The 22343-nt window shown below is 52.2% G+C and overlaps 3 protein-coding genes across 3 annotated transcripts; 2 read left to right on the top strand and 1 right to left on the bottom strand.

Moving 5' to 3' along the window:
* Positions 1 to 200: 200 nt before the first annotated feature.
* Positions 201 to 9719, top strand: CDKL2 (cyclin dependent kinase like 2). The gene is made up of 13 exons (XM_026046517.1): positions 201 to 368; positions 2019 to 2213; positions 3212 to 3390; positions 3816 to 3928; positions 4251 to 4390; positions 5005 to 5093; positions 5379 to 5508; positions 6052 to 6344; positions 6596 to 6686; positions 7292 to 7403; positions 7523 to 7629; positions 8357 to 8450; positions 9105 to 9719. The coding sequence occupies exons 1-12, from the start codon at positions 201 to 203 to the stop codon at positions 8414 to 8416; spliced, it is 1677 nt and encodes a 558-aa protein (XP_025902302.1). The 3' UTR covers positions 8417 to 8450; positions 9105 to 9719.
* Positions 9720 to 10408: 689 nt separating this feature from the next.
* RCHY1 (ring finger and CHY zinc finger domain containing 1) lies at positions 10409 to 14842 on the top strand. Its single transcript, XM_026046495.1, has 9 exons — positions 10409 to 10465; positions 10557 to 10676; positions 10940 to 11055; positions 11442 to 11520; positions 12066 to 12110; positions 12204 to 12262; positions 12485 to 12511; positions 12775 to 12895; positions 13425 to 14842. Exons 1-9 carry the CDS (start codon positions 10409 to 10411, stop codon positions 13545 to 13547), a joined length of 747 nt encoding a protein of 248 aa, XP_025902280.1. The 3' UTR covers positions 13548 to 14842.
* Positions 14843 to 18643: 3801 nt separating this feature from the next.
* PARM1 (prostate androgen-regulated mucin-like protein 1) lies at positions 18644 to 21271 on the bottom strand. Its single transcript, XM_026046494.1, has 4 exons — positions 21214 to 21271; positions 19285 to 19353; positions 19059 to 19137; positions 18644 to 18839 (listed from the first exon to the last, which is right to left on the bottom strand). Exons 1-4 carry the CDS (start codon positions 21269 to 21271, stop codon positions 18755 to 18757), a joined length of 291 nt encoding a protein of 96 aa, XP_025902279.1. The 3' UTR covers positions 18644 to 18754.
* Positions 21272 to 22343: the final 1072 nt, after the last annotated feature.

Genomic DNA, 22343 nt, shown 5'->3' with positions numbered 1-22343 from the left:
GAAGCGCGGCGGTTGCCGTTGCCCTCGGTTACGCCAAGCGCGCGGCCCGGCCCGCCGCCTTCCAGCGGCGCCCCGGGGGCGGCGGGCGCTGTGTGGGGAGGCCGGGGAGCGAGCGGCACCCGAGCAGCCCGAAACCTCCTTCTTCTGTAGTGTTATTTAACTCCTACTCCTTGGCCTCTCGCAGAGGGAAGGCCCTGGCTATGGAGAAGTACCAGGCGCTGGGTCTCGTGGGGGAAGGCAGCTACGGGGTGGTGACCAAATGCCGAAACAAAGACAGCGGGCAGATTGTTGCGGTCAAGAAGTTCCTGGAGAGCGAGGATGACGCCACGGTGAAAAAGATGGCCCTGCGGGAGATCAAACTGCTGAAGGTGAGCTGCGCGCGCCCTCCTCGTGAAGGAAGGCGGCTGCATCCTGCGTATTGCTGGTCTTGGGCTCAGGGCACCTCTGATGGGCGTGTTTTGTGCTTCACCCTACACATTACACTGGTAATGTGTTTAAGTGTCTTCTTGAAAGTAAATAAAGCCTTAAAGAGGAATATTAAATGTATGTTGCTGTTCTGCCTTGTGGAAAACCTGCGAATTGCTCAATGTTGGGTTTGGGTCTGTTCTACCTGTGGAGGGTAGCTTTGGTTTGGAGGCTTAGGTAGAAACTGCTTCCTGTGGCTGCCTTCATAGTCCCTTAGGAAGTGGTGTTTGCCCGGAGAAGTTCCAGGGTAGGGTAATTCTTTCAGGCATGAGGTCAGTTGAGAAAGCCTTCCTGGAAGGAGAACCCGGTCAGATCTACTCGTCAGCAGCTTAAATTGTATAAATGAGAAAGAAAAAGGAGAACAGAACAAAGCAGCCTTGATCAGGTGCCGTTTGTATTTCCACAAGCCATGGTAGATTTGTTTGGCCTTTGAGCCGCGTTCCTGCAGGGCTGCTTTTCCCTTTGGCTAGGTGTTATGCTGACTGTGCACGGCTGGCCCTGGTTTCCTAGGAAGTGCGACTGTGTGTGGCCAGCGTAAGCAGGGAAAAGCCAAAGGAAGTGAGGGCTTCGTGCCCTTTGGTGATAACTGAGGTGTCCCTCTGTGTTAAGTACCCATGGGTACCACAAGCACCTGGAGGTAGAAGAGACAAACGCTGAGCTCCTCATATCTGCAGGTGAATGGCAACCTGGAGGTGAACTGGGGTCTTAGCCAGGCAGGATGCTTGTCTCAGCTGCTGTGGAAAGGTGTTTCTAGGAAAGGTTTGTTTATTTTTATGGCCCCTGTAGTCTCATTGTGGAGCTTGGTTTATTAAAGATAATTTTCTTCCTTGGCTGTAGATCATCTGTCTGGGAAGATGCCCAAGAATTTTAGCTAAAAAGGGATTTTTTTTTTTTTTTTTTGGTGTGCTGGTCTGTATTTTGTCATGTCTTCTTTCTCCTGCTTCCCCTTTGGGCTTTGTTTTTTATATGGTTTATGTAGTTCCTGTGCTGTGAAGGAGGGGAAAAAAAAGTGACCTCTGCCATTCCTACAAGTTGTGGGCACTAAGGTGTGACTAAACATGTACCTGCTGGGGCTTGAGATGCAGCCAGCTTAGGAAAGGGTCATTGCCTTGAACTGAGTTAAAACAGGTCTACAGAGTGTGGACTGTAGCTGGCCTGTTGGCAAGCCCGGCTTAGTTAGGAAGTCAAAGCACGTAGCACCTGCAAGGTATGTTGGAAATTAACCTGTGTTCCTAAGTAAATGGGACCTTGGCAAGGGGAATATTTCCAAATATTCTTGCCTGCCCTTCACATCGCAGCTCCTGTTTGCTCCTGCTGAGGCTGGCAGCTTCCTGCTGCACTGCCAGTGCTGCGGACAGCAAGGTGGAGAAATATCCACTTGGAAAAGCAGGTGATTTTACGTATAAATGAATAGGGTGCTGTGTCAAGTAGAGCAGTCCAGAGAAATGCACCAGCTGTGGTGCAGCTGATTGTGTTTGGTTTTAGTATCTCATCTCTTAATTCATCCTGATAAATCCCGTCATGATCTCACAAACTTTCCTGTTTTACAACAGCAACTCAGACATGAGAATCTCGTGAACCTGCTGGAAGTGTATAAAAAGAAGAAACGGTGGTATCTGGTGTTTGAATTTGTGGATCACACAGTGCTCGATGACCTCGAGGCATTTCCAAATGGACTGGACTACAGCAGAGTTCGGAAATACTTATTTCAGATAATAAGAGGAATAGCCTTTTGTCACAGTCACAATGTAAGTGCTCGTGAGGGTTTAAGTCTGTAGCTGTGAAAACCTTGACTAAATGTGGAGATGTGTGCTGGGGCTGTTCATTAAAGCTTGGCAAAAGCGAGCTTTGCCTGCAGGGGAATGAAGAAATAGGGCAGAAGGCCTGATATAAAATGGCAATGTGAGCTCAGCTGAACCAGGAGTTTTCCCTGACTGATCTGTGCGCGTGCTCCTGAGGGAGGCTCCAGAAATCCATGTAGATCAGAAGTTGATGTCACCTCCCTAGGGGCTCACGTTTACCTTGCAGTGAGAGATTTTCTCTCTCCCAAAATGTTGGTTGTTACAGGGTCTATGTAAGCATGTGCATGCTTGCTTTCTCTCTTCAGCATCAAGCTTTTTGTTATTCACTGTTTACTTCTAACACAAATTTGCCAATTTAATCATAACTGGGTAAATATATGTAATTTCTCTTTTTTATTTTTGGGAAACTGGCCTTGTGCTATGAATTCTTTAACTGTTCTTCGTGTTTGACTGCAGGATGTGCCCGTGACCTTGAGAGACCTCAGCACAACTCTTGTGACTGACATATGCAGTTATATATAATATATATATGTGTGTGTGTCTAATCCTTGTATGTGCATACATATATAATTTGCATATTATATATTATTTATATAGAATACCCATGCATCTTTTAAACGTGGTAGAAGCCATATTTTCAAGCATAATAAACTGTATCTGTAAAATACATGTGATGAATATACACACAGCAAATATGCAGAGAGGTACCCAAAGTAACCACTGTGTGTGCAAAAACTGGAGCTTTTGTATTTACAAGTGCTCTTGAGCCTGCACTTGTTCACTGTCTGTGTGTGCATCGCTGTGTTTTACAGACTCCATGTATTTTTCATGCCTGCAAAAGTGCAATTTCTCATGCATATGAAAAAGCTAGTGTTTTTGGTAAGCAATTGGTTTGCTCTGTGTAAATAGTGAGTTATTCCTCCTAACTTGCTTTTCTGGTGCAGATAATACATCGGGACATTAAGCCAGAGAACATTTTAGTCTCCAATTCCGGAGTTATAAAACTGTGTGATTTTGGATTTGCCCGCACGCTAGGAGCTTCAGGGGAAGCTTACACAGACTATGTGGCAACCCGATGGTACAGAGCTCCGGAGCTGCTGGTGGGAGACATCAAGTATGGCAAGTAAGAGACTGGCAGGCGAGGCTGCACAGGAGTTCTGGTGTTGGGGTAGGCGTGGGGACACTTTTCAGGAAGGCAAGGGAATTCTCCTGGGCAGACAGGTTAAAGGGAGGCTGTTCTGCATTCCCTGCGTTGCAGCTTGCAAAATTTTAATTTTTCCTTCTCCACCCTGGAGTTAATTATTGTTGGAGCTAGGATTTTCCAGCTCAAGAAGAAAGAGACCGTTGAGGCCTTCCTGTTGTCTGTAACAGTTGTCTGGCTGCCAATGTTAATTACTATTGAAATGGACTATGATAGAACTTATGAAGGATGAATGGGATTTTTCCTGTTTGAATGGGACTTCATGGGATTTTCCTACTGGTCTGGCTTAGCTCAAAGGTGTGAGTTGGGTGTGCCAGCACCTCTGATCCGGGCTGTTTTTCATCCAGGGCTGTGGACGTGTGGGCTATCGGCTGCCTGGTGACAGAAATGCTGACAGGAGAGCCCCTGTTCCCTGGAGACTCTGACATCGACCAGCTCTATCATATCACCAAGTGCCTGGGTGAGGGCACCCCGTCAGGCTCCGAGTGCCTGGCCGCAAGCTAAGGGGTTAAATAAGTTTTGATGGGCTTGGGACAGGGGGAGGTGAGTGTGGGGAGGAGTTTCTGAGGGTGTGAATCCTTAGCTCCTTTTGCCAAGGGGCAACTGGGAGCCTCTAAGTAGAGCATCAGTTCAGAGGGCACGTTTGGAAGGATGAAGACCAGAATACAGTCCTTACTGCAGCGCTGCCTCTTGGTGTCAGCCACTGTCTCACCTTCTCTCGAACATTCAGCAGGGCTGTTGAAAGTTTCTTCCACCTAGTTGCTCTGTTACTGTGATTCCAGGCAATTTAATTCCAAGGCACCAGGAGCTGTTCCATAAAAATCCCCTCTTTGCTGGTGTGAGGCTGCCTGAAGTGAAGGACATCAAACCTCTGGACAGACGATATCCCAAGCTGTCTGCTGCAGTGCTAGATCTAGCAAAGGTCTGTTCTTTATGGATTTTTTTTCCCTGTTTACTTTATTTTTTTTTACTTTTTGCCTGGCTAGCATAGCTATATTGGTGCAACGTTTTCTGCCAACCTTCTCTCCACCTACTCATGGAAGCAATGCAAGCAGAAAGGTCCATGTGTGGTCATACCCAAACATGCCTTAACCTTGTTTTTTGCATCTGTGTGGGAGTTAGGAAGCCTGCTTCATAATTAATTTTGAAGACTCTTTCCAGCACATGTTCTTGTGCCTTGGCATGCTGGTCTGGAGCAACTAAAATAAACTAAAGCAATGTGGCAGTATTTGAAGTGCCAAAGGACCTAAACAGATTCTAAAACCTTAGCAAAGCAAACGTAACCAAAAATAAGAGAGGTTTACTGAGAGTGGAGTGTTCTGTTGTGTGACAGGTATTCCCTATGGAAGGAGCCTTAGTAAGTGTTAATGATTAAAATGGGTGCAACAGCAAGTAATTAAACTTTTTTTCTCTGGAGATCACTTGTCACATCTCATCTCAGTGTAACAGGCCCTAGAATTGAGAGCTTTGCAGCTTATTCCTCAACTTCATTTGGGAATATTGAAGCCTTTGTTTTGTTTCTGATGTATTTGCCAGAAATGTTTGCAGATTGACCCAGACAAAAGGCCTTCCTGTGCTGAACTCTTGCAATGTGATTTCTTTAACAAGGATGGATTTGCTGAAAGGTAAAACAGTTTGTTTCTTGCTCAAAATAGGCCAATATGAGAAGTAAATTAAACAATGTTGCATTTGCAAACATGTTGCATTTGCAGGGCTGAGAGTTGCTGAAATGTCTTGGTTTTGTAATTAAAAGTATCTTTTAATGGATATGTTCCCCTTGTTCCATTCTTTCCTTAAAAAAGGCGTAGTTTATTTCATTACTTTAAAAGCTGTAACAGCAGCTTGGGCTGAACACCAAATGATTTGTGATTAATGGATCAATTCATTTTCTTTTTCCATATGGAGTATAGATTTGCTCAGGAGCTTAAATTAAAGATTCAGAAGGATGCCAGAGACCATCAATTACAAAAGCAATCAAAACTCAGTAAAAAGGACAAAGAGGATTGTTTGGGAGAAGAAAGAAAAATGCTTGCTATCAAGGTTAGTCCATCCTTCTTTTCTGTGACTGTATCTTTTATCTCTTAAAATTGCTCTATAGGTATGTGCTGCAGTTAAATTGCATGCAAAATTTTATATTTTACAAAACATTTTATGAAAACATACCAAGCTGGAGGGAGAATCAATTAGAAAGTGTAGGTCAGCTGAATAAGAAACATGATTTTAAGATGCTGTTTACCCGTGTTAAAGCCCTGTCTCCCAAGTTGCTTATCTTTCTCTGAATCATCTATGACTGGAGGCTTCAGAGTGGCTTTGAGGTGACATAGCTCAGTTCTCATTTCATCTCTTTGGAAATGACACGGGAAATGGCTGCTGTTCTATCACTTCCTTACCCCACTGTAAGGTGACTTATTTCCAAAAGGCGCCAGAACCCTCCCAAGCCTCCTGCTACTTGATGGAAAACAGCTTTTGCTCAAAACACTTTTAATCTCCATCAGATTCTGGCAGAATCCTGTAGGTTTAGGCTCCTGATTTATTTATTTCTCTCCCCTCCTCTTGCTGCATCGTGCATATTTGTCCAAACAGGATTTCAACATTGAGCCAAGGAGCAGAGAGGCCAAGCTGTTCAAGGAGAAGCGCTCCAGAGCAGATGCGGAGCAAGCGGAGCGACCTTCCAACCTGAGCTCCTTCTACGACAGTGCACTCAACCCCTTTAAAATAGCTCCTCACACCAGCCTGAAGGACTCCAGCAGCAGCTTGGACTATGCCAAGAACGCAGGCATCGTCATTCCTCCCATCAACCAGAACCTTTCCGCCACAACAGCCGGGCTGAGGATCACTGCTGGGATGGGACCCGTGCCTGCGAACCGTAGCTATAGGTACTGGAGGGGGCTACAAGGGCCAGTGCATATATTTATATATATATATATATATAAATATATACATATAATACATATTATATATTGTAATCGAATGTTAATATATTATATGATTAAAGATTATATTAATATATAGATAGAATGTTAATATATTATAATTAAATATTTATACAGATGTTATATTTACCCAATTATATTAACTTGGGTAATGTAAATATAATATAATGCAATGGGGGCACTTTTGATTACAGAGTTGAGGAGAAGAATAAAACATACTTGAACCCATTTCTAAAGCGAGGAAAACATTCTCCAGCAGGCCATTACAGTGTCAGCTTAACATCGGTAAGTGATCTTTCCTTCCCACTTAGCAAAGCAAAAATAAATTCTTAGCTTTATTGTCAAGAGTTTGTCCTGTTGTAACCTTCCCCTTAAATCCTAATTAGAAGTACAACATTCCTCTGCCCCTTTTTTCCTATAGTTCTTTCACCCATGATCTTTTCCTAAGGTAGGGACTTAGCAGAGGTGGGTCCCTGTTTTACTGGGGTCATAAATACAGTCAAATCGTTTGTGAAAATAAGTGAAGTGTAAAGCTCTGCAGTGCACTTATTACCCAGGCAATATTTCTTCTATGTTGGTAGGAATGGTTGCCTTTATTTAGAGAGAGCTAAGCTGGGCCATTCTCTAGCTATATTTTATATCTTTGAAAGCAGTCTCATTTAAATTTATTTATTTATTTATCTTTGTGGAAGCTTTGTTTTTAATGCATAGATTTCTTATGATCAGAATGAATTTTTAAAAATCTTTTCAGAGAATCTTTTATTATTATCTGGTCCAAGTTCTAGCTAAAGTAGTATCTTGCTATGCTTATATATTTTTAAGATTAAAATGTGACAGCAACTTTTTTTTTTTCCATCTGAATGTAACTAATATCATTCACCTGCTTGCAGGTTTCTAATGAAAAAACAATCCTTCCAGTAAATAAGAAAAAATGGGAATTCTCCAAGACTGATGTGCGTTTGCCAGAGCTCAATCATCTCCCTGAGCTGAGAGCAGTGGAAGGTATGAGCTTTCCTGTCCTTTAAACCAAGCCCAGATCCTAAGCAATTCCAGGAAGCAGTGTGCATTAAACCTGTCAGCATTTGCTTCTTAACATCGTCTGTCTTGGTTGCATTTTGTAGCATGGAATCCCAGACTGCACAAAAAGGAGAACAAAACCGTTTCGGAATCCCGTATCCCCTCCCTTGCTGCCATTGACCTGCATAACCCAAATCTGGCTTCACAGCAGGTAACAATACAATATTTTGTGCTACTTGTTGCGCTTTTGGTTCAGGACTTTAAACTGTGTTTGAGTAGTGTGCTGTACAAGATTCCAGCCTGCCTCTTAACATGAGCAGGACTTGCCTGGGATTTTCCTGTGCCATCTGTGGAAAAGCAGTTGCAAGGCCTGAAACCTTTCAGCTGAGAAGGGGAGAAGGGTCCTGGATGATTCCCATCCAGGGTAGGAGTGTTATTTTCTCTCTGTGCTAAATGCAAGACGTTCGCTGAGAAGACAGACACTGGAAGTTCCTGTTATTTCAGGAGGCTGAATCAAGGTGAAAGAAAACCTAATTTTCCAGAGCTGAAAGGGAGACATGGAGAGCTGGCAATTTTGAGCCGAACTATCCAGGCTGCGTTAGAGGGATGTTACGAGGGCAAGTGCAGTAGGGAGAGAGAGAAAGAATTGAAGATGAGCATAGGGAGAGAAGGAGAAAAATGCACCTCTCAGAAATTAGCTCCTCAGTAACATCAAGAGGTTGTTTGAGAGATGTGTAATTCTCCAAATTGACAGTATGATTACACGCAGCTGAGATTTGTCAGCTTGTGTTCAACAACAAATACATATTTTGAAGTCCAGTTTCATAAAAGAACCTGGGCCGAGCTTGCCAAGGTGCCCAGAAGGAAATTACTGATAGATATCTCTATTACTCCAACTGGACCTGACCCTCTCCCTTTTCTTCCTACCCAATTCACAGCTGTCAGGGACTTTGATATCGGATACATCGGAAGCCGCCTTCCCCAGGGTCGAGCACTAACCTGACAGATTGTGGTTACACCTGCCAATAACTGGTAAGCTTTAATTTCTGCTTTGCAGCTGTTGTCTTTCAAATGAATCAATTGGTGAATGCTCATGGTAGCTGGGAGTTTTGTGGGGACTATGAAGTTTAACAGTGTGGAAGTCATTTAGTAGCTATGTCACACAATTTAACTTTGTTCAGCTGGGTTCGTTTAGTTGCTGGTAGCTCAGTGTTCTCCCACCATGAGGTAGAGGCCTGAGGGAGAAGAAGGTTTAGGAGAAAACCTGCCTGTGGTAAATGTCTTAGGATGAAAGTGTGAAGTCCACCACTCTGTTCCACCTTTCACTGGCCTCCTGTATTCCCTCTCCTTTTGGAGGAGAGGGAGCAAGTGCTGGCTCTGAAATCTGTTTTTCATCTTGTGTACAAATGCAGTGGCTCTTATGCCATACAAGTGTGTTTGGTGCTTGAAAATGCAAGTGCTGCAGTAGCTTAGAGCTGTTGGTAAGGAAGAAGAAAACTCACTGCGGTGAGAAGCAATCCCAACAATGTAAATGGGGGAAAAGAAATGCTACTACAGTTGACCCATCTGTGAAATAGAGCTTTAGGAAAGTAATGACATGTATTAAATAAGAGTAAAGGAAGGGGGTCATCGTGGAATGTCCTTGTTAGCCTGTAATTTCACTATGTCTTTCTCCTCTTGATGCAGGTGGCTGAAAGAGTGGGAAGAGCCCTGCGGAGGCTCCGGATGCTGATGCTGCAGGGCTTGTGCAGAGGAGAGCAGGTTGCCTTGCTCCGCTAGCGCCAGGGCTGCCGTGGGGTGCAGCTCGGGGCCGGCTTGCGGACACAACGCTCGCTGCTGCTGCATTTCTTGCATGCAAAATGCAGTGTGACCTCCTGGCTTAGGGCCGGGTTGTGACTGAAGCTGCTCAGAAAGGAAGCAGTGGCTACTGGCGTGTGACAGGGAGTGGCTTGGAGGGTTTTTTGAAGAGGAGAGTGTTTCCTTTTGTCTAACCACTGCTCTCCCAAAGGGCTGTTATTCAAAGAAAGCAAAGAGCTGCTGAATTTGTTCTGTCATGGTGAGCTACCAGGTCTGTATTGAAAAGCATCCTTGTCTTGACAAAAACGCCCATGGAAAGTCCTTGTGGAAGAAAGATGATGTCAAACATCCTAATGTTTCCTTAGAGATCCCTGTTAGAGCTCAGGAGCATGGGCCAAGTTGGGCTAGGTTCCTTTTCCCTGGCTCCCTCCTCTCCCTGGCTTTGCAGCGAGTTTTCTTGCCTACAACCCTCAGCAGTGATGGGAGGGGAAAAAGGGAACGGCTGCCCGGTAACTTTGGGCAGTTACGGAGCACTTTTGTTTAAGGGTCTCAGGTTGCCTCGGGGTGGTCTGTGGTCGCCCCGCGTTGCTCCTGTTCCTGGCAGCTCCAACCCTGCCTGGTGGCGTTCCCTTGGGACTGGTACTGCCCTCCCACAGCGTGTAGGACCCTTCCCTGTCAGCGCCTCACAGCAGAAGAGGTGTCATCACGTGCGTGTCTTGGTGTCTGTGTTCTGCCTTGGACGTGTACATTTTATAAATAAACGCTATTCTGAACTCCTGGCGGCCAGCTTCACCTCCTTTAGGTAAGTGCACGTTTTTAGATGCCTCCTTGTACCAGGTTGCCTCTCCTACCTCAAGGCCCGGAGAGATGCATCTTGCATAGGGCCCTTGCCTCGGGGATTCACACACAGTGTATCTATAGAAGGGTACATAGGGCTATAGGTAGATATGTGTGCGCAAAGACAGTGTGTGTATGTGTGAATATAACCACACGGAGTGTGGCTATATTATGTGCACCTATACGAACCTATTCACATAGTTTAGGTACGCATGTACTGCCCTTTGTACCCCCTATACACGCGCACAACGTATAGGTGGAGCCTTATCCATAGCACCATGGGGAAGGCGCTGCGCTGTGCGCATGCGCAGTGCCCGCCTCCCCGGGGCGGAAGGGGCGGCGGGGCGGGCGCGGCCATGGCGGCGGGCGGCGAGGAGGGCTGCGAGCACTACCGCCGCGGCTGCCTGCTGCGGGTGAGGCGGCGGGAACGGGAACGGGAGCGGGAACGGGCACCGGCACGGGCGGGGCGGGGCCGCCGCTGAGCTGCCGCGTGTCCCCTTGCAGGCGCCGTGCTGCGGGAAGCTCTACGCGTGCCGCCTGTGCCACGATGGCGCCGAGGGCCACCGGCTCGACCGCTTCCGCGTGGCCGAGGTGCAGTGCGCCCGCTGCCGCCGCCTGCAGAAGGTGCGCGCCGCCGGGGCCGGGCGCCGCGTCGCGGGGCCGCCGCCATCGCGGGGCGGGGCGGGCGCCATTTTGGGAGGTGGAGCCGCCATTCCGGGGCGGGGCGGGCGCCATTTTGGGAGGTGGAGCCGCCATTCCGGGGCGGGGCGGGCATTTCGGGGGCGGGGCGGGCGCCATTTTAGGGGTGGAGCCGGCGGCGCTGCGCAGCTAACGGTTGTCTCCCGTTTCTCCTTCTCCGTCTGCTGTGTCGTGGCGCGGGGCGGCAGGCGCAGCAGAGCTGCGAGGCTTGCCACAACCTCTTCGGGGAGTACTACTGCAGCATCTGCCACCTTTTCGACCGTGACAAGAAGCAGTATCACTGCACCGAGTGCGGCATTTGCAGGTGTGGGCGGGCTGCTTCTGCAGAAAAAGGGGAAAAAAAACCAACAAAAAAACACCTTTTTGGAGCTTGTCTCCTGTCGGCAGGTGTGGGTGCTTTCCATTAGGTGTCTCCTATAGTGGGTCTTGGAGGTGTGATGCAGTCGGCTCGAGAGAGCCCTTTGCACTCATTATTTTTAATCTAAGCACTACTGGGTTTTACTTCAGTCAGAGCAACATATTGCGAAGAACAAGATCAGGTTTATAGTTTGTGTGAATTACAGCTCTTCTGTAACTAGCTTGACTTGGGGACTGTTTGGCTTCTGTTGCTCAGAGAGTGTTTGGGTAGAAAATAAAACAGAGCTGCGCACAAAGTACAAAGCTGTCCTTGACTGGGCCTTCTCTCCTTAGGATTGGTCCAAAGGAAGATTTCTTCCACTGCTCAAAATGTAATTTATGCCTAAACTTGAGTCTTCAGGGAAAACACAAGGTGAGAATATAGCACTCTGTTACTTTTCTTTAAAAATAATAATTTAAAAAATGAGATTTCCCACAATTGGAGGTGCGTTAAATTGATCTAAAGCTGTACAGGTAGGTAAAGCCTGGCTTTGCTGTTTCTCTAAATACATTTGTGCAGAATGGCAGCACGTAACCCTTCTACGGGGACTCTGCTTGGGATGTAAGTTACCAAATGCATACATCTCAGTCATGTTCAGCTCTGTTTTTAAAAGTCATTTACCGTATATATGGCAGTGTATCAGTCTGAGATGCTGTTTCTGCTGTTAGTATAGGAAGAACAAAGCTATTTATTGTTGTGGAGGTCCTGGAAACTCCCACATATATATAATATACCATTTTTGTATATCACTTAAAGTATATTAATATTATTTTATTTTACTAGACCAATTGTTAATTCTCAACTTTTCAACCGTAAATGAAAAAAGTGAGGCTTATACCTCTTTATATTAAAGGAACTTTAGACTTAAAAACTGCAGCTATGTGCAGTATAACAATTTTTCTTTTGTTTTTGCACAGTGCATAGAAAACGTCTCCCGGCAGGATTGTCCAATATGTTTGGAGGTGAGTGACTTCTCTTCGCCTCTTAAAACTGTGCTTGGTTCTACCTTTTTCTCTGTTTTTAGTTAACAGTTCTTTTCTGCGTCTTGTCTGCAGGATATTCATACCTCTCGTGTTGGAGCTCATGTTCTGCCATGTGGTCACCTTCTGCACAGGTAAATATTGCAAATATTTGATCCCTGTCCTCTTGTGCGTGCTGTATTCTGAGCACTGCTGCAGGTCTGGTTGGGCTCCTTTGCTGGGAGATCCTCTTTCCCCTTTAACTCGGGATAGTTTTGGCTTTTGCTTTGGGGATAGCTGTGTGCTTCTGCACAAATGAGTTACTGATCAGAAATTTCTCTTTTCTTACTAAACCTCTCACTGTGTTTCCTTTTCAGAACGTGTTACGAGGAGATGTTAAAGGAGTAAGTATTTCTAACACTGCCTTGTCTTAACCTTGTAGTCATCTAGGCAGAGTGCTTAGAGAGGCAAAGATAACGTAATCCAGTTATCATTATCTAAAGGCAACACTTCGTAGGGAAAATGAGTTTTATAACTCCCAGGTTTTCTGTAGGATATTCCCATTCCTTAAATATTTCCTTGACTGCTGTGTTAAGAAGCCTGTCCTTTTCAGTGGACTTAGCCCATGTCAGTCTCCTGAGTTAGAGCTTTTGCCTCTCTTTGGCAGAGGCTACAGGTGTCCTGTGTGCATGCACTCGGCCCTGGACATGAGCAGGTACTGGCGGCAGCTGGATGACGAGGTGGCGCAGACGCCCATGCCCACCGAGTACCAGAACATGATGGTGGAGGTGAGTGCTGGCACCTTTCCCCCGTGGGCAGTAGAGGGCACCAGAAATCTGAGAGACTCTTGGGATGTGAGGAAAACTTTCTCGTGCAGGATTATAGTATTCATGTACTTATTAAAAATGAAGGGGAGGGGTTAAAGAGACCTAAAACAAACAAACAAAAAAAAATCTGGGTACAGCACCCTACCAGGTGCTCTAGCACTGCACTAGTTGTCACAGCAGAGAACAGCAGCCTGGTGTTTAAGAGTCTGGAGCTTCAGGTTTCAGAACAAACACGTGATCCATGCCAGGAGACCTGTGCAGTACAAAAGGGAAATACTTCTTGTGCCTGCTTGGTAGTTGCAAACTGAAAATTCCTTCTGGCCTGTGTACTGCTCTCTTGAGACACCTGTCTGTCTTCAGAAGGAGAATGTTCCTGCTTGGTGCTCTGATTGCAGAGCAGTTTTGTGCTTGCTCAAAGCCTGCTCGTCACGTGTCACGGAGCGTCCTGTTGTTGCTAAAGCCTCTCTTGCTCTCCCTCGTGTGTGCGCAGATCCTCTGTAACGACTGCCATGCCCGCTCTACAGTGCACTTCCATCTCCTAGGCATGAAGTGCACGAACTGCGACTCCTACAATACTGCCCAGGATGGAAAATGCAGGCTGACTCTGGAGTAGCAGCCACTCAGACACGTGCTGCATGCACCCACTGAAAGAAAACGCTACTGTGGAAGACACGTCTTTATTTTTCCTTTTTAAGAAAATAAAATTGTTAAAAACTATCCCAGCCTGTCAACAGTATGATGGTTACAGAGCTCTGGGCTGGCCAAGGGAGCCTCCCCGGCCTCGGTACCTGCTGCAGTGTGTTCACGCTCTTCGGGAAGCTCCGCACCCAGCGCTGCGTGACAGCCTGACGGGATCAATCTGGATGAGAGTGGCACCCTGGGCAAGAGCTGCTCGGCACCTCCGAGGAGAGGCAGCCTCGGAGAACAACGAGGTGTCAGAGACACGAGCGGTCGGCGTCGGCGCGGAGCGTGTGGCGAGGCGGGCAGCCCACGGTGGATCCTGCTGGCCCAGGCTGCGAGTGCAAGGCAGGACAGAGGCCGAGCCCTTGTGGCAGTCGCTCGTGGGGAGCATGGGCGGCTCGGAGGTGATTCCTCGGTGCAAAGCTGACGTGGCAGCGCTTTGTGAAAGCGTTTCCCTTGCAAGTGACGTCTCAGAGGGCCTGGAGCCATCGAGCAAATGGATGGAGAGGATGAGCTTGCACCAGCCACTTGTCAGTCCAGCTTGGGGACACAAGCAGGCACAGCACGAGTGCAGAATGCATTTCCAAAGCAGGGCTGCCCCGTGCTAAAGGGAGACTTGGCACCTCCTAATTTAGATTCCTTTGCTGGCTGTAATGGCACGTAACCCATCCTTCCTGCTTTGCCTTATTCAGGTGCAGAGGCCTCGGTGTCATGTCGTGGTGTTTGGGCCACGTATGTACCCTGGCATGTGGCCGGGCCGGCGCGCGGCGGGGAGCGCCCAGCCTCCCAGCGGCGCCGCCGCGGCCGGGCCTGCCGAGCCCGAGAGACTTGCTCGAGGTGCAGCCCTTCAGCAAGGCACTGCCACGTTGTACAGGGACCAGTCCTTTTTTCTTTTTTCCTTTTTTAAGGAATAAAAGAATCCCACCCTTTTATATACCTGCCCTGTGTTTTGCAAACCAAGTACTGCAGCACGTCCTTTGTTTCTGAGAACTGTGGAAAGCTCAAGTGTTTTGGGGCAGGGCTCCTGCTGTCCAAGCTGCATGAAGTGGAGAAGTTCCCTCCAGTCTACAGTGACGTGTCCTTGACTTGCTCTGTGGCAGAGCAGCAGACGGCTTCTGCCCCTGCCCTCTTACATATGAAGTACTAGGAATCAGCTGATCGTGTTACTATAACTTCTGTTTACTTGGGTATGTTTTTCTGAGGCACTGTTCCGATTGTTGAAAAGGAATGTAAAACAACGTCTATTAAAACAAATTATGCGATGCTTGGTGTGGTTTAATTTTACACCAGGCTTCCTGGGCTGTTCTAGCTGAGTTCAAAAGGCAATGAGGTCCCATAAAATGAGGGTTCAGCTGAGCTCATGAGCACAGGTCAGTGCTGCTCGTGGATTTCTCCTTCATCCCCCTTCCTTTACGTTCATGCTGTTCTGAGTATTGCAGTGTTACACCGCAGACACGCTGGCTCTGTGGCTCAGGCGTGTGTTCATGGACCTAGCCCACCTTTAGGTGGTGTTTTCTCCATCCCTTGCTACAAGCTTGAAGCAGTTCCCAAAATGTGCATGGTATAAATACGTGCTCTTACATAATAAAAACACCAGGTGCGGAGTTGACTTTAAAACAGCCCTGCTTTTCCTCGTGGGTGAGCTCCTTGGGTAGAGGGCGCCGAGCTGGTGCCTGTGTGTTAGCCCGGGGAGCGTTTGCGGGAGGCGACGTTTTTGTTGCCGACACAGCGCAGTGTGGGGCCTGCGTGGGGAAGATGGATGAAGTCAGCGGCTGGTGCAGGAGGAGCCCTGGGAGAGCAGCCGGGGAGGCGGCTGAGTCACTGCTCTCCATGAGGACAAGCAGCCCGTGGGGCTGGGCAAGCAGCAAGCCCTGCCGGGGAGCAGGGAGAGAATATCTCACTAAGGATAAACCCAGCGTCTTGGCCCCACTGAGCCGTGTGTGCGGGGAGAGCGGTGCTTCCCACGAGCGGTGCGTGCGAGTGGCCCGCTGCGGCTGAAAACCCTTGCGAGCCTCCGCAGAGGCACCGTGCCCTGCGCCATGGGTGCCGTGGCCGGCGTGGGCCCTGCTGTCAGCACGGGCTCGGTGGCCTCCGGTGGGAAAAGTCCGCGTGCTCCTCTTGGAGCAGGAATCTCTTGCCTTTCTGCTGAGCCGGCCTCGGGCTGGGCAGCCTGTGCCAGCTGCCGGCCCGCCTGCCACAGCTGGGGAGAGGGACCCACTTACACTAGGACTAGATGAACTCGAAGGTGTTTCCCAACCATAACGATTCTGTGGTTCTCTTCCCTGCAGCTCCTCGGGCTTGTTCAGCTCTTCCCTTGAGGCTGCCGCTGAGAACCTGGCGAGCGGGAAGCCTCCGCGCTGGTGCTCCGTGGCTGTCCGAGCCCTTGGCGGGGAGACCCGGAGCTGCCGGCCGTGGTGATCCGTGGGACCGTGGCTGAGTGCCAGGGTGAGTGCGTGGTGATGGGAGAATGCGGAGGGACGCTAGTGTGCTCAGCTGGTCCAGCAGAATCCGCCTGCGAAAGCAAGGCACCATCCTGGAAAAATAACCCCCGAACAGCCCTGAGGGAGAAGCCGAGGCAGCAGCCTGGCCGTTAACCCGCTGGAATACAGATAAATATAGTTAAAGAAGCCCTTGTGGAGGAGGCATCAGCACTACGGGGTGGACCATGCCTGTTTATTTCCCCCCCGTGAGACAGGGCAAACGTGGGAACAGGGAACATGGGAACGGGGAAATGCTTGTGAAGGTTGATACCAAATATCCTGGTGCCCCTTCCAGCAGGCTTTTCCATGGCACTTGGCTTGCTACCAGCAAATCAGGCTCTGCGTTTTGCTTTCCCTGAGAAAATGCTGATAATCTGTTTATCTGTTAAATAATGCAATTAACCCAGGGAAACGAAAGGTTCCTCAGGCTGCCTGCGTCTTCCTGTGGACATTTGGGCCTGGCATTGCGGAGAAATTTTGTTTTATTGCTTTTTTTGGTAGGAGAGGCAGCTGGTGGGCCCTGGAGCCGTGGGAATACACACTGGGAAGATAAGATAGCGCTTCTGGCACTGCTCGCGTGTTTAATACCCCGTGTGCTATTTGCTGCCTGTGCTGAAACCAGGAATGAACCGCTCTGGCCTCCGCGTAAACCACATTGTTCAGCTGCGGCTGGAGGCAGCACCGCAGAGTAATTTCTGCTAATAAATTGCTGATCCCACTGGATCTCATGGATTCCTGCAGGCATCCGGGGGGACAAGCGGCAGCAGGAAGAGCCCGTTGAGCTTCCCCGCTCCTGGAGCGCTGCTGTGCCGAGCGGGGCCCCTGCCCTGCCCCGCTGCCCGCGATGCTGCGGACGGAGCCAGGCGAGCCCGTTTTGTGGAAACAAAACAGCCTTGGGATGAAAAGAGAGCCCAAAGGCCGGGAGGGGAGAGGGAAATGCGTGGGAGGCTTGGAGGAAAATCAGAGCATCTCACTTGTCATTCTTGTGTGTGGAAGCGGCCAACCGTCCGCGGCTGGGCTGAACTCTGCGGGATGCGGGGAGAAAGTAGCAAGTTTTTAGGCTTGGTTTGAACTTAGCCAGCCCTTGCGCTTGCCAACATGACCTGTCCCCCCAGCTTGGGGGGCTGCTGGGCTGAGCTGGGGTGTTGTGGGTGGCTATGTTCCTCCTGTATTTATGGATTTATTTGTTACAGAGCATTTTAAGTGGCTGTTAAACGCACTCGGAAAGCCAAGTTCATTGGAGTCATCCAAGACTCCTTGGGAAAGCCCTGCGCTTCGCACGCCATTCGGAGCTGTAACTCCTGGCAGTGCAAGCCTTGAGAAGGGAGGAACGGAGCAGTGCCGTGTGGCAGCAGCTGCCCAGGCAGGCAGGTAACTCCCATCCATCCCGTCCCATCGCATCCCATCCCATCTCATCCCATTCCATCGCATCCCATTCCATCGCATCCCATCCCATCCCGCCCTCTCTTTTATGAAGGGAATGCAAACAGGCAGGACACTTGAGTATCACGTGCGCACGGGTTAACCGGAAAACTGGAGCCGTCTGCGTCATCTTCGGCATCCGCCTCAGGCTCCTGGCTCCCCGAGCCCATTTTTGTCTCGCTGCGTCCACTCGCCCGGCTACCCAGCCTCCTTGCAGATATGTTTTTCCCCTCTCCCCCCCAAAAAAGGCAATCCGTGGCGCGGCGCTATTTTTAGCCGCGGGATTTACTGCCAGGCAGCAGCTGGGTGGCGTGGGAAAGAGCGCGGTGTCCTCGCGGAACGGCCCGCCGGGCCCCGGCACCAAGGACAGCTTAGCCCGGCGTCGAGCGAGCAGCGAGGGGCCGGGGATGGGACCCCCCACCTCCCCCAGTGCTTTTTAGCGAGTATTTTTCCTATGTAAGATCCGGCTGCCCCTTTCCGGGGGACTTTTCCCTTCATCTATCCTTATGGCGAAGCAGAGCAAGAGAGCGCTTCGCTTGGGGGGCCAAGCCGTTGCCTCCCAATCGGCCACCTCATTCATGTTTCCTAGCCGCGATCCCTGACTTTCCAGAGGAAAAAATCCAACAGCAAAAACTGGTTTTAAGGTCTTTCTTTTTTTTTTTTTTTTTCTTTTTCCAACCTGCGCTTCCCGGCCCAAAGCACGAGTGCTGAGCGCAGGGCAGCACCAGGAGAAGGCGGGCGGGTTTTCCTGCCGGTCTGTCTCCACGCGAGAGGCCGCGGCGCCGCGGGCTGCCTCGCACGCAGCACCTGGGCTGCTCCTCCCTCGGCGAGGGGCCGTCAGCCACCCCGGGCGCCAAAGGCCTTGACCCAGGCGGGCGCCGGGCTCCAACGAGACCAAGTGGAGCAAGAAGTGTGGGGGATATTTCTTTTTATAATTATGGTGGGGTGGAGGGTTTTTTTTTGGTTGCTTTTTATTATTTTGGTGCTGTGTTGGGGCTGGCCGCGGCCGCGGAGCTTGGCCTGGTGGTGCCACCACGGGCTTTGCGGGCAGGTGAAGCAGGGCAGGCTCTGCACTGTCACCCAGCCCCAGCGCCAGCTCTGCCCCTCTCGGCCTGGTCCATGTGGCAGATGCCGGTACCGTAGAGCAGGTCCAAGGCAGGAAAGCATCCGGAAAGCCTCGCACGGGAGAGGAGCCAAAGAAACACTCACAAACAAGGGTCTCTCTGCGCCTCCTCTGCTAGGAGTCGTCGTAGAGAGGGTTGTTGTAGCTGCCCCACGAGCCGTAGTCGTGGCTGTCCCGGAGCCGGCCGTAGGAGGAGTGCCTGCGGAGGGGAAGGTGGAGGCACCGGGTCACTGCGCCGGCCGGAGCCCCAACCCGCCGCCCGCCGCGGGCACCGCGCGCTCCTCGGCAGAAGGAATGCCCAAGCGCAGCGGGCAGCCCGGGATTTGTGGAGCCTGTTGGTCCTTAAACCAGGCCGACCTGATGCCCAGCTGCCCACGTCCCCCGCTGGAGACCCGCGCCCCCCGGGGCAGGGCCTTACCTCATCTTGAGGTAGGCGGCCGCGCCGAACACCAGCACCACTGTCGCGATGACGGTCAGCGTGATGGCCACGATGCTGCCTGCGGAGGCACAGGGCGGCCGCGGGGCTGTGTGTGGGTTTTGTTTCTTGGGGCTATTTTCCCCTCTTTGGTGCTGCTCCCTCCCGGGGCCCGCGGTGGAGCCGGAGGCGCCTGTGGGCTCCGCAGCCGGCGGGCTGCTCCGCTCACCTGAGCTCAGGGCGCGCGGCATCTCCTGCACGGTGACGCCGGTGCCAGGGCCGGTTTTCCCCGCGGTGCCTTCGGGCAGAGGGGGGCCAGGGGCAGCCGTGGGGCTGGTGGGCAGCCTCTGGGACGCAGAGGAGGCCGGTGGGGACGCGGAGGAGCTGGTGGTGGTGGGAAATGGTGGTGCCAGCGCACCGGTCTGCGGCCAGGTGGTTGTGGGTGCACCGTGAGCCGGGGCCGGCTCCTGCACCGTGTGCCCCATTGGGGTGGCAGCGGGGACGGCCACCTGGGACCCCACGGTGCTCCCGGGGGACAATGGCTCCCAGCTGGCGCTGGAGGCTGAAGAGAGGCCAGTGCCAGTGACCGCAGCGGTGGGGACGGTGCTGCTGCTCTCCCACCCCACGGCCCCAGCGGGCGTTTGTGTCACACTCGCAGTGGCGGAGGGCGGCAATCCCAATGGGACGTCTCTCCCCGCAGGAATCTCCTCGGACAGAGTGTCTTTCCCCACAGGAATCTCCTCAGATGGAGTGTCGCTCCCCGCAGGAATCCCTTCAAACGGAGCATCTCTCCCCACAGGAATCTCCTCGGATGGGGTGTCTCTCCCCGCGGGGCTCCCCTGGGCCGGGGCGGGCGGGCGGCTGGCGCCGGGCGGCAGCGGCCCCGCTCCATGGCCGAGGCCTGCGAAGGAGACGGCGCCTGTTACCGCAGCGGGTCCCGCGCGGCAGCGCGCAGGGGGTTAAGGCAGCTCAAGGGCGGCAATCGCGCTGCGCGGGCTGGGTCAGTTTGGGCTGGTATCACACAGAGAAAGTAAGTAAAATCTTACAGTAAATAATAAAAAAGCCCTGTTATCGGGGCCCTTGGAAAGGTCCGGCGCCCCTCTGGGTTGGGGCACGTTTCCCTGCTGCCGTGAGCGGGCACCTTGGCACATCGCCAGCCCATCGGCTTTAGCCGCTTTGGGAGCAGCTAAACGAGGCAGCGGGGTCGTTCGCCGGGACTTTTCATCTCCGTGCGAGCCCTGGTGCTCATTAAGCCCAGTTGTTCACAACATCCCATCTTTCCAAAGCATTTTTTTCCTTTTTTTTCCTTTTTTAATAGTCTTGGTTGTTGCATTTTGCAACAAGCAAACCCATTTCCAGCAGTTAAACCGTGTGCATCCCAGGACACGTCAGTCTGTGCATCCACCCGAGGCGAGCGGATGCTAAGAGCAGAAAATCCATGGGGGGTATTTCAAAGTACACCAGCCGCAGGGTGATGTGCAGAGCAGAGTTAAATGGCAAAAGCCTCGTGGCTGCAGCAGCCGACAGACAGGTTTTTACTCCGGGAGGGAAGTGCTATGGCAGGAGCTACATCCTCAGCTACATCCCGAGTGAGAGGGAGCAGTATCAGGAGTAAATCCTCCCTTCTCTCCTGCAGGCAAAGGGCAGGTTTATGGCTTCTGCTGGGCGTCATTGTCAGCGCCTTGGCTGTTCCGTGGGGTTTATCCGGCTCAACCTGATGAGTGTGATGGCAGGAGCGATGGCTTTCACATGCCGCCGCCTCGGAGCCGGCCGGGGGGTGTGTGTGACTGACCCCAAAGCTGGGAAATCACAGCGCGGTGCTGCCGGTCTGGCACGGGCAGCCCCAAACGCGACCCGGCACCGCGGGGCTGGTCACCCGCCGGAGGAGCCCGGCGCGGCCAGCGGGAGGGAGGCAGGAGCAGCATGGGCACTGGCTCCTGCTGCTTTCCTCCAGCACCTCGGCTGGCTCTGGACCATGGCATCGCACTGCCAGGCATGCGAAAAGCCCCACTGCACCTACATACGTGCTGCCCTGCCCCGCTGCACCTACGTACGTGCTGCCCTGATCCCGTGGTGCCAAGGGCTCCCCAGGGCGAGGAGGAAGCGGCGGCGCTTGGTGCCCGGTGGGTGCCCGCTTGGTGCCGCGGGCCGCACTTACCTGCCGGGAGGAGCAGCAGGGCGAGGAGGAGGAAGCAGCCGCGGCAGCAGCAGCGCATGGTCCTGGTGGGCGGGTGGGCGGATGGAATGGGATGGGATGGGATGGGATGGAGGCCGCGCTGAGGGAGCCGCCGCTCCCGCCCCAGCCCGGCCCACAGGGCCCCGCGGGCACGCAGCGGCACCTGCCGGCACCGGCAGCCGGGGACACCGGTGCTGCTGCTGCTTTGGGGGCGCTGGGCACGCACAGCTGGATACTGGGCCCTGGGACTGGGCACTGGGGCTTGATACCCAGTACTGGACACGGGCACTGGGGACTTGGTCTTGAGCTCTGGAACTAGGCACTGGGCTGCAGGACTGGGGCTGAGTACCAAAGGCACCAGGACTGGGACTGGGTAGTAGCTACTGGGCACAAGGACTTAATACTAGTTACTGGACACCGGGGCTGGCACTGGGGCTGAGCGCTAGGACTGGGACCACATACGGGGTGTGTTATGGACTGGTACCCAGGACTGGATACTGGGATCTAGCGAACCCTAGGACTAGGTACTGACCACCAGGACTGCGTGGTGGGCACTGGGTGCTTGAACCTGGGTGCTGGCACCGGCACCACAGCCTAGGGCAGGGCACAGGGCCCCGCAGCCGGTACTGGGCACCAGGAGAGAGCGCCCAGCACTGCACCGCTGGGGTCCACACTGCGCCCCATGGGGCTCTGCCAGCCGAAGTCTGCAAAAACAGGGAAAGCGCGAGGATCTTGTGCTTGGGGCTCAGCGCGCGGGCGCTGGCCCGTGGCGCGGGCGATGCCGCGGGGCTTCGTGCGGGGGCTGAGCCCCCCCGCTTCCCCTCTCCAGGATTACCCGTTGCGCCCGACGTTTTCGGGCTGCGCTGTCCCCCTCAGCGCGTCTCGAGGCGGCGCAGACCGCGGAGCTGGGGGAAAGCGGCCCGTGTCCCGAGGCGGCGGCCCGCGGCCCGCGGGGAGGGTCTCCCGGGGCCGGGGGGACATGTCCCGGCGCGGGGCGCGGGCTGCGCTGCCCCCTGCCGGCCGCCCCCGGCCGCCCCACGGCGGAGGAGCCGGGCGGGCTGCGCTCCCTTACAGCCCGGCCGGGGCTCCCCGGGGAGCGCGGGGCGGGCTGG

The sequence above is a fragment of the Nothoprocta perdicaria genome, unplaced genomic scaffold (genome assembly GCF_003342845.1).
Source record: "Nothoprocta perdicaria isolate Ctin4 unplaced genomic scaffold, notPer1 scaffold_446, whole genome shotgun sequence".
Taxonomy (NCBI): Eukaryota; Metazoa; Chordata; class Aves; order Tinamiformes; family Tinamidae; genus Nothoprocta; species Nothoprocta perdicaria.
Note: the sequence above shows the minus strand (reverse complement) of the source record. Positions and strands in the feature narration are given on the sequence as shown.

Excerpts from the sequence above, each read along its gene's own strand:
- CDKL2 (XM_026046517.1), top strand. The coding sequence starts at position 201 with ATGGAGAAGTACCAGGCGCTGGGTCTCGTGGGGGAAGGCAGCTACGGG. Across the intron at positions 2,214-3,211 it reads CCTTTTGTCACAGTCACAAT|ATAATACATCGGGACATTAA; the intron begins GTAAGTGCTCGT and ends TTTCTGGTGCAG. Across the intron at positions 3,929-4,250 it reads TCATATCACCAAGTGCCTGG|GCAATTTAATTCCAAGGCAC; the intron begins GTGAGGGCACCC and ends CTGTGATTCCAG.
- RCHY1 (XM_026046495.1), top strand. The coding sequence starts at position 10,409 with ATGGCGGCGGGCGGCGAGGAGGGCTGCGAGCACTACCGCCGCGGCTGC. Across the intron at positions 10,466-10,556 it reads GCCGCGGCTGCCTGCTGCGG|GCGCCGTGCTGCGGGAAGCT; the intron begins GTGAGGCGGCGG and ends GTCCCCTTGCAG. Across the intron at positions 11,521-12,065 it reads GTCTTCAGGGAAAACACAAG|TGCATAGAAAACGTCTCCCG; the intron begins GTGAGAATATAG and ends GTTTTTGCACAG.
- PARM1 (XM_026046494.1), bottom strand. The coding sequence starts at position 21,271 with ATGCGCTGCTGCTGCCGCGGCTGCTTCCTCCTCCTCGCCCTGCTGCTC. Across the intron at positions 19,354-21,213 it reads CCTGCTGCTCCTCCCGGCAG|GCACCGCGGGGAAAACCGGC; the intron begins GTAAGTGCGGCC and ends CTCTGCCCGAAG. Across the intron at positions 19,138-19,284 it reads GCCGCGCGCCCTGAGCTCAG|GCAGCATCGTGGCCATCACG; the intron begins GTGAGCGGAGCA and ends GTGCCTCCGCAG.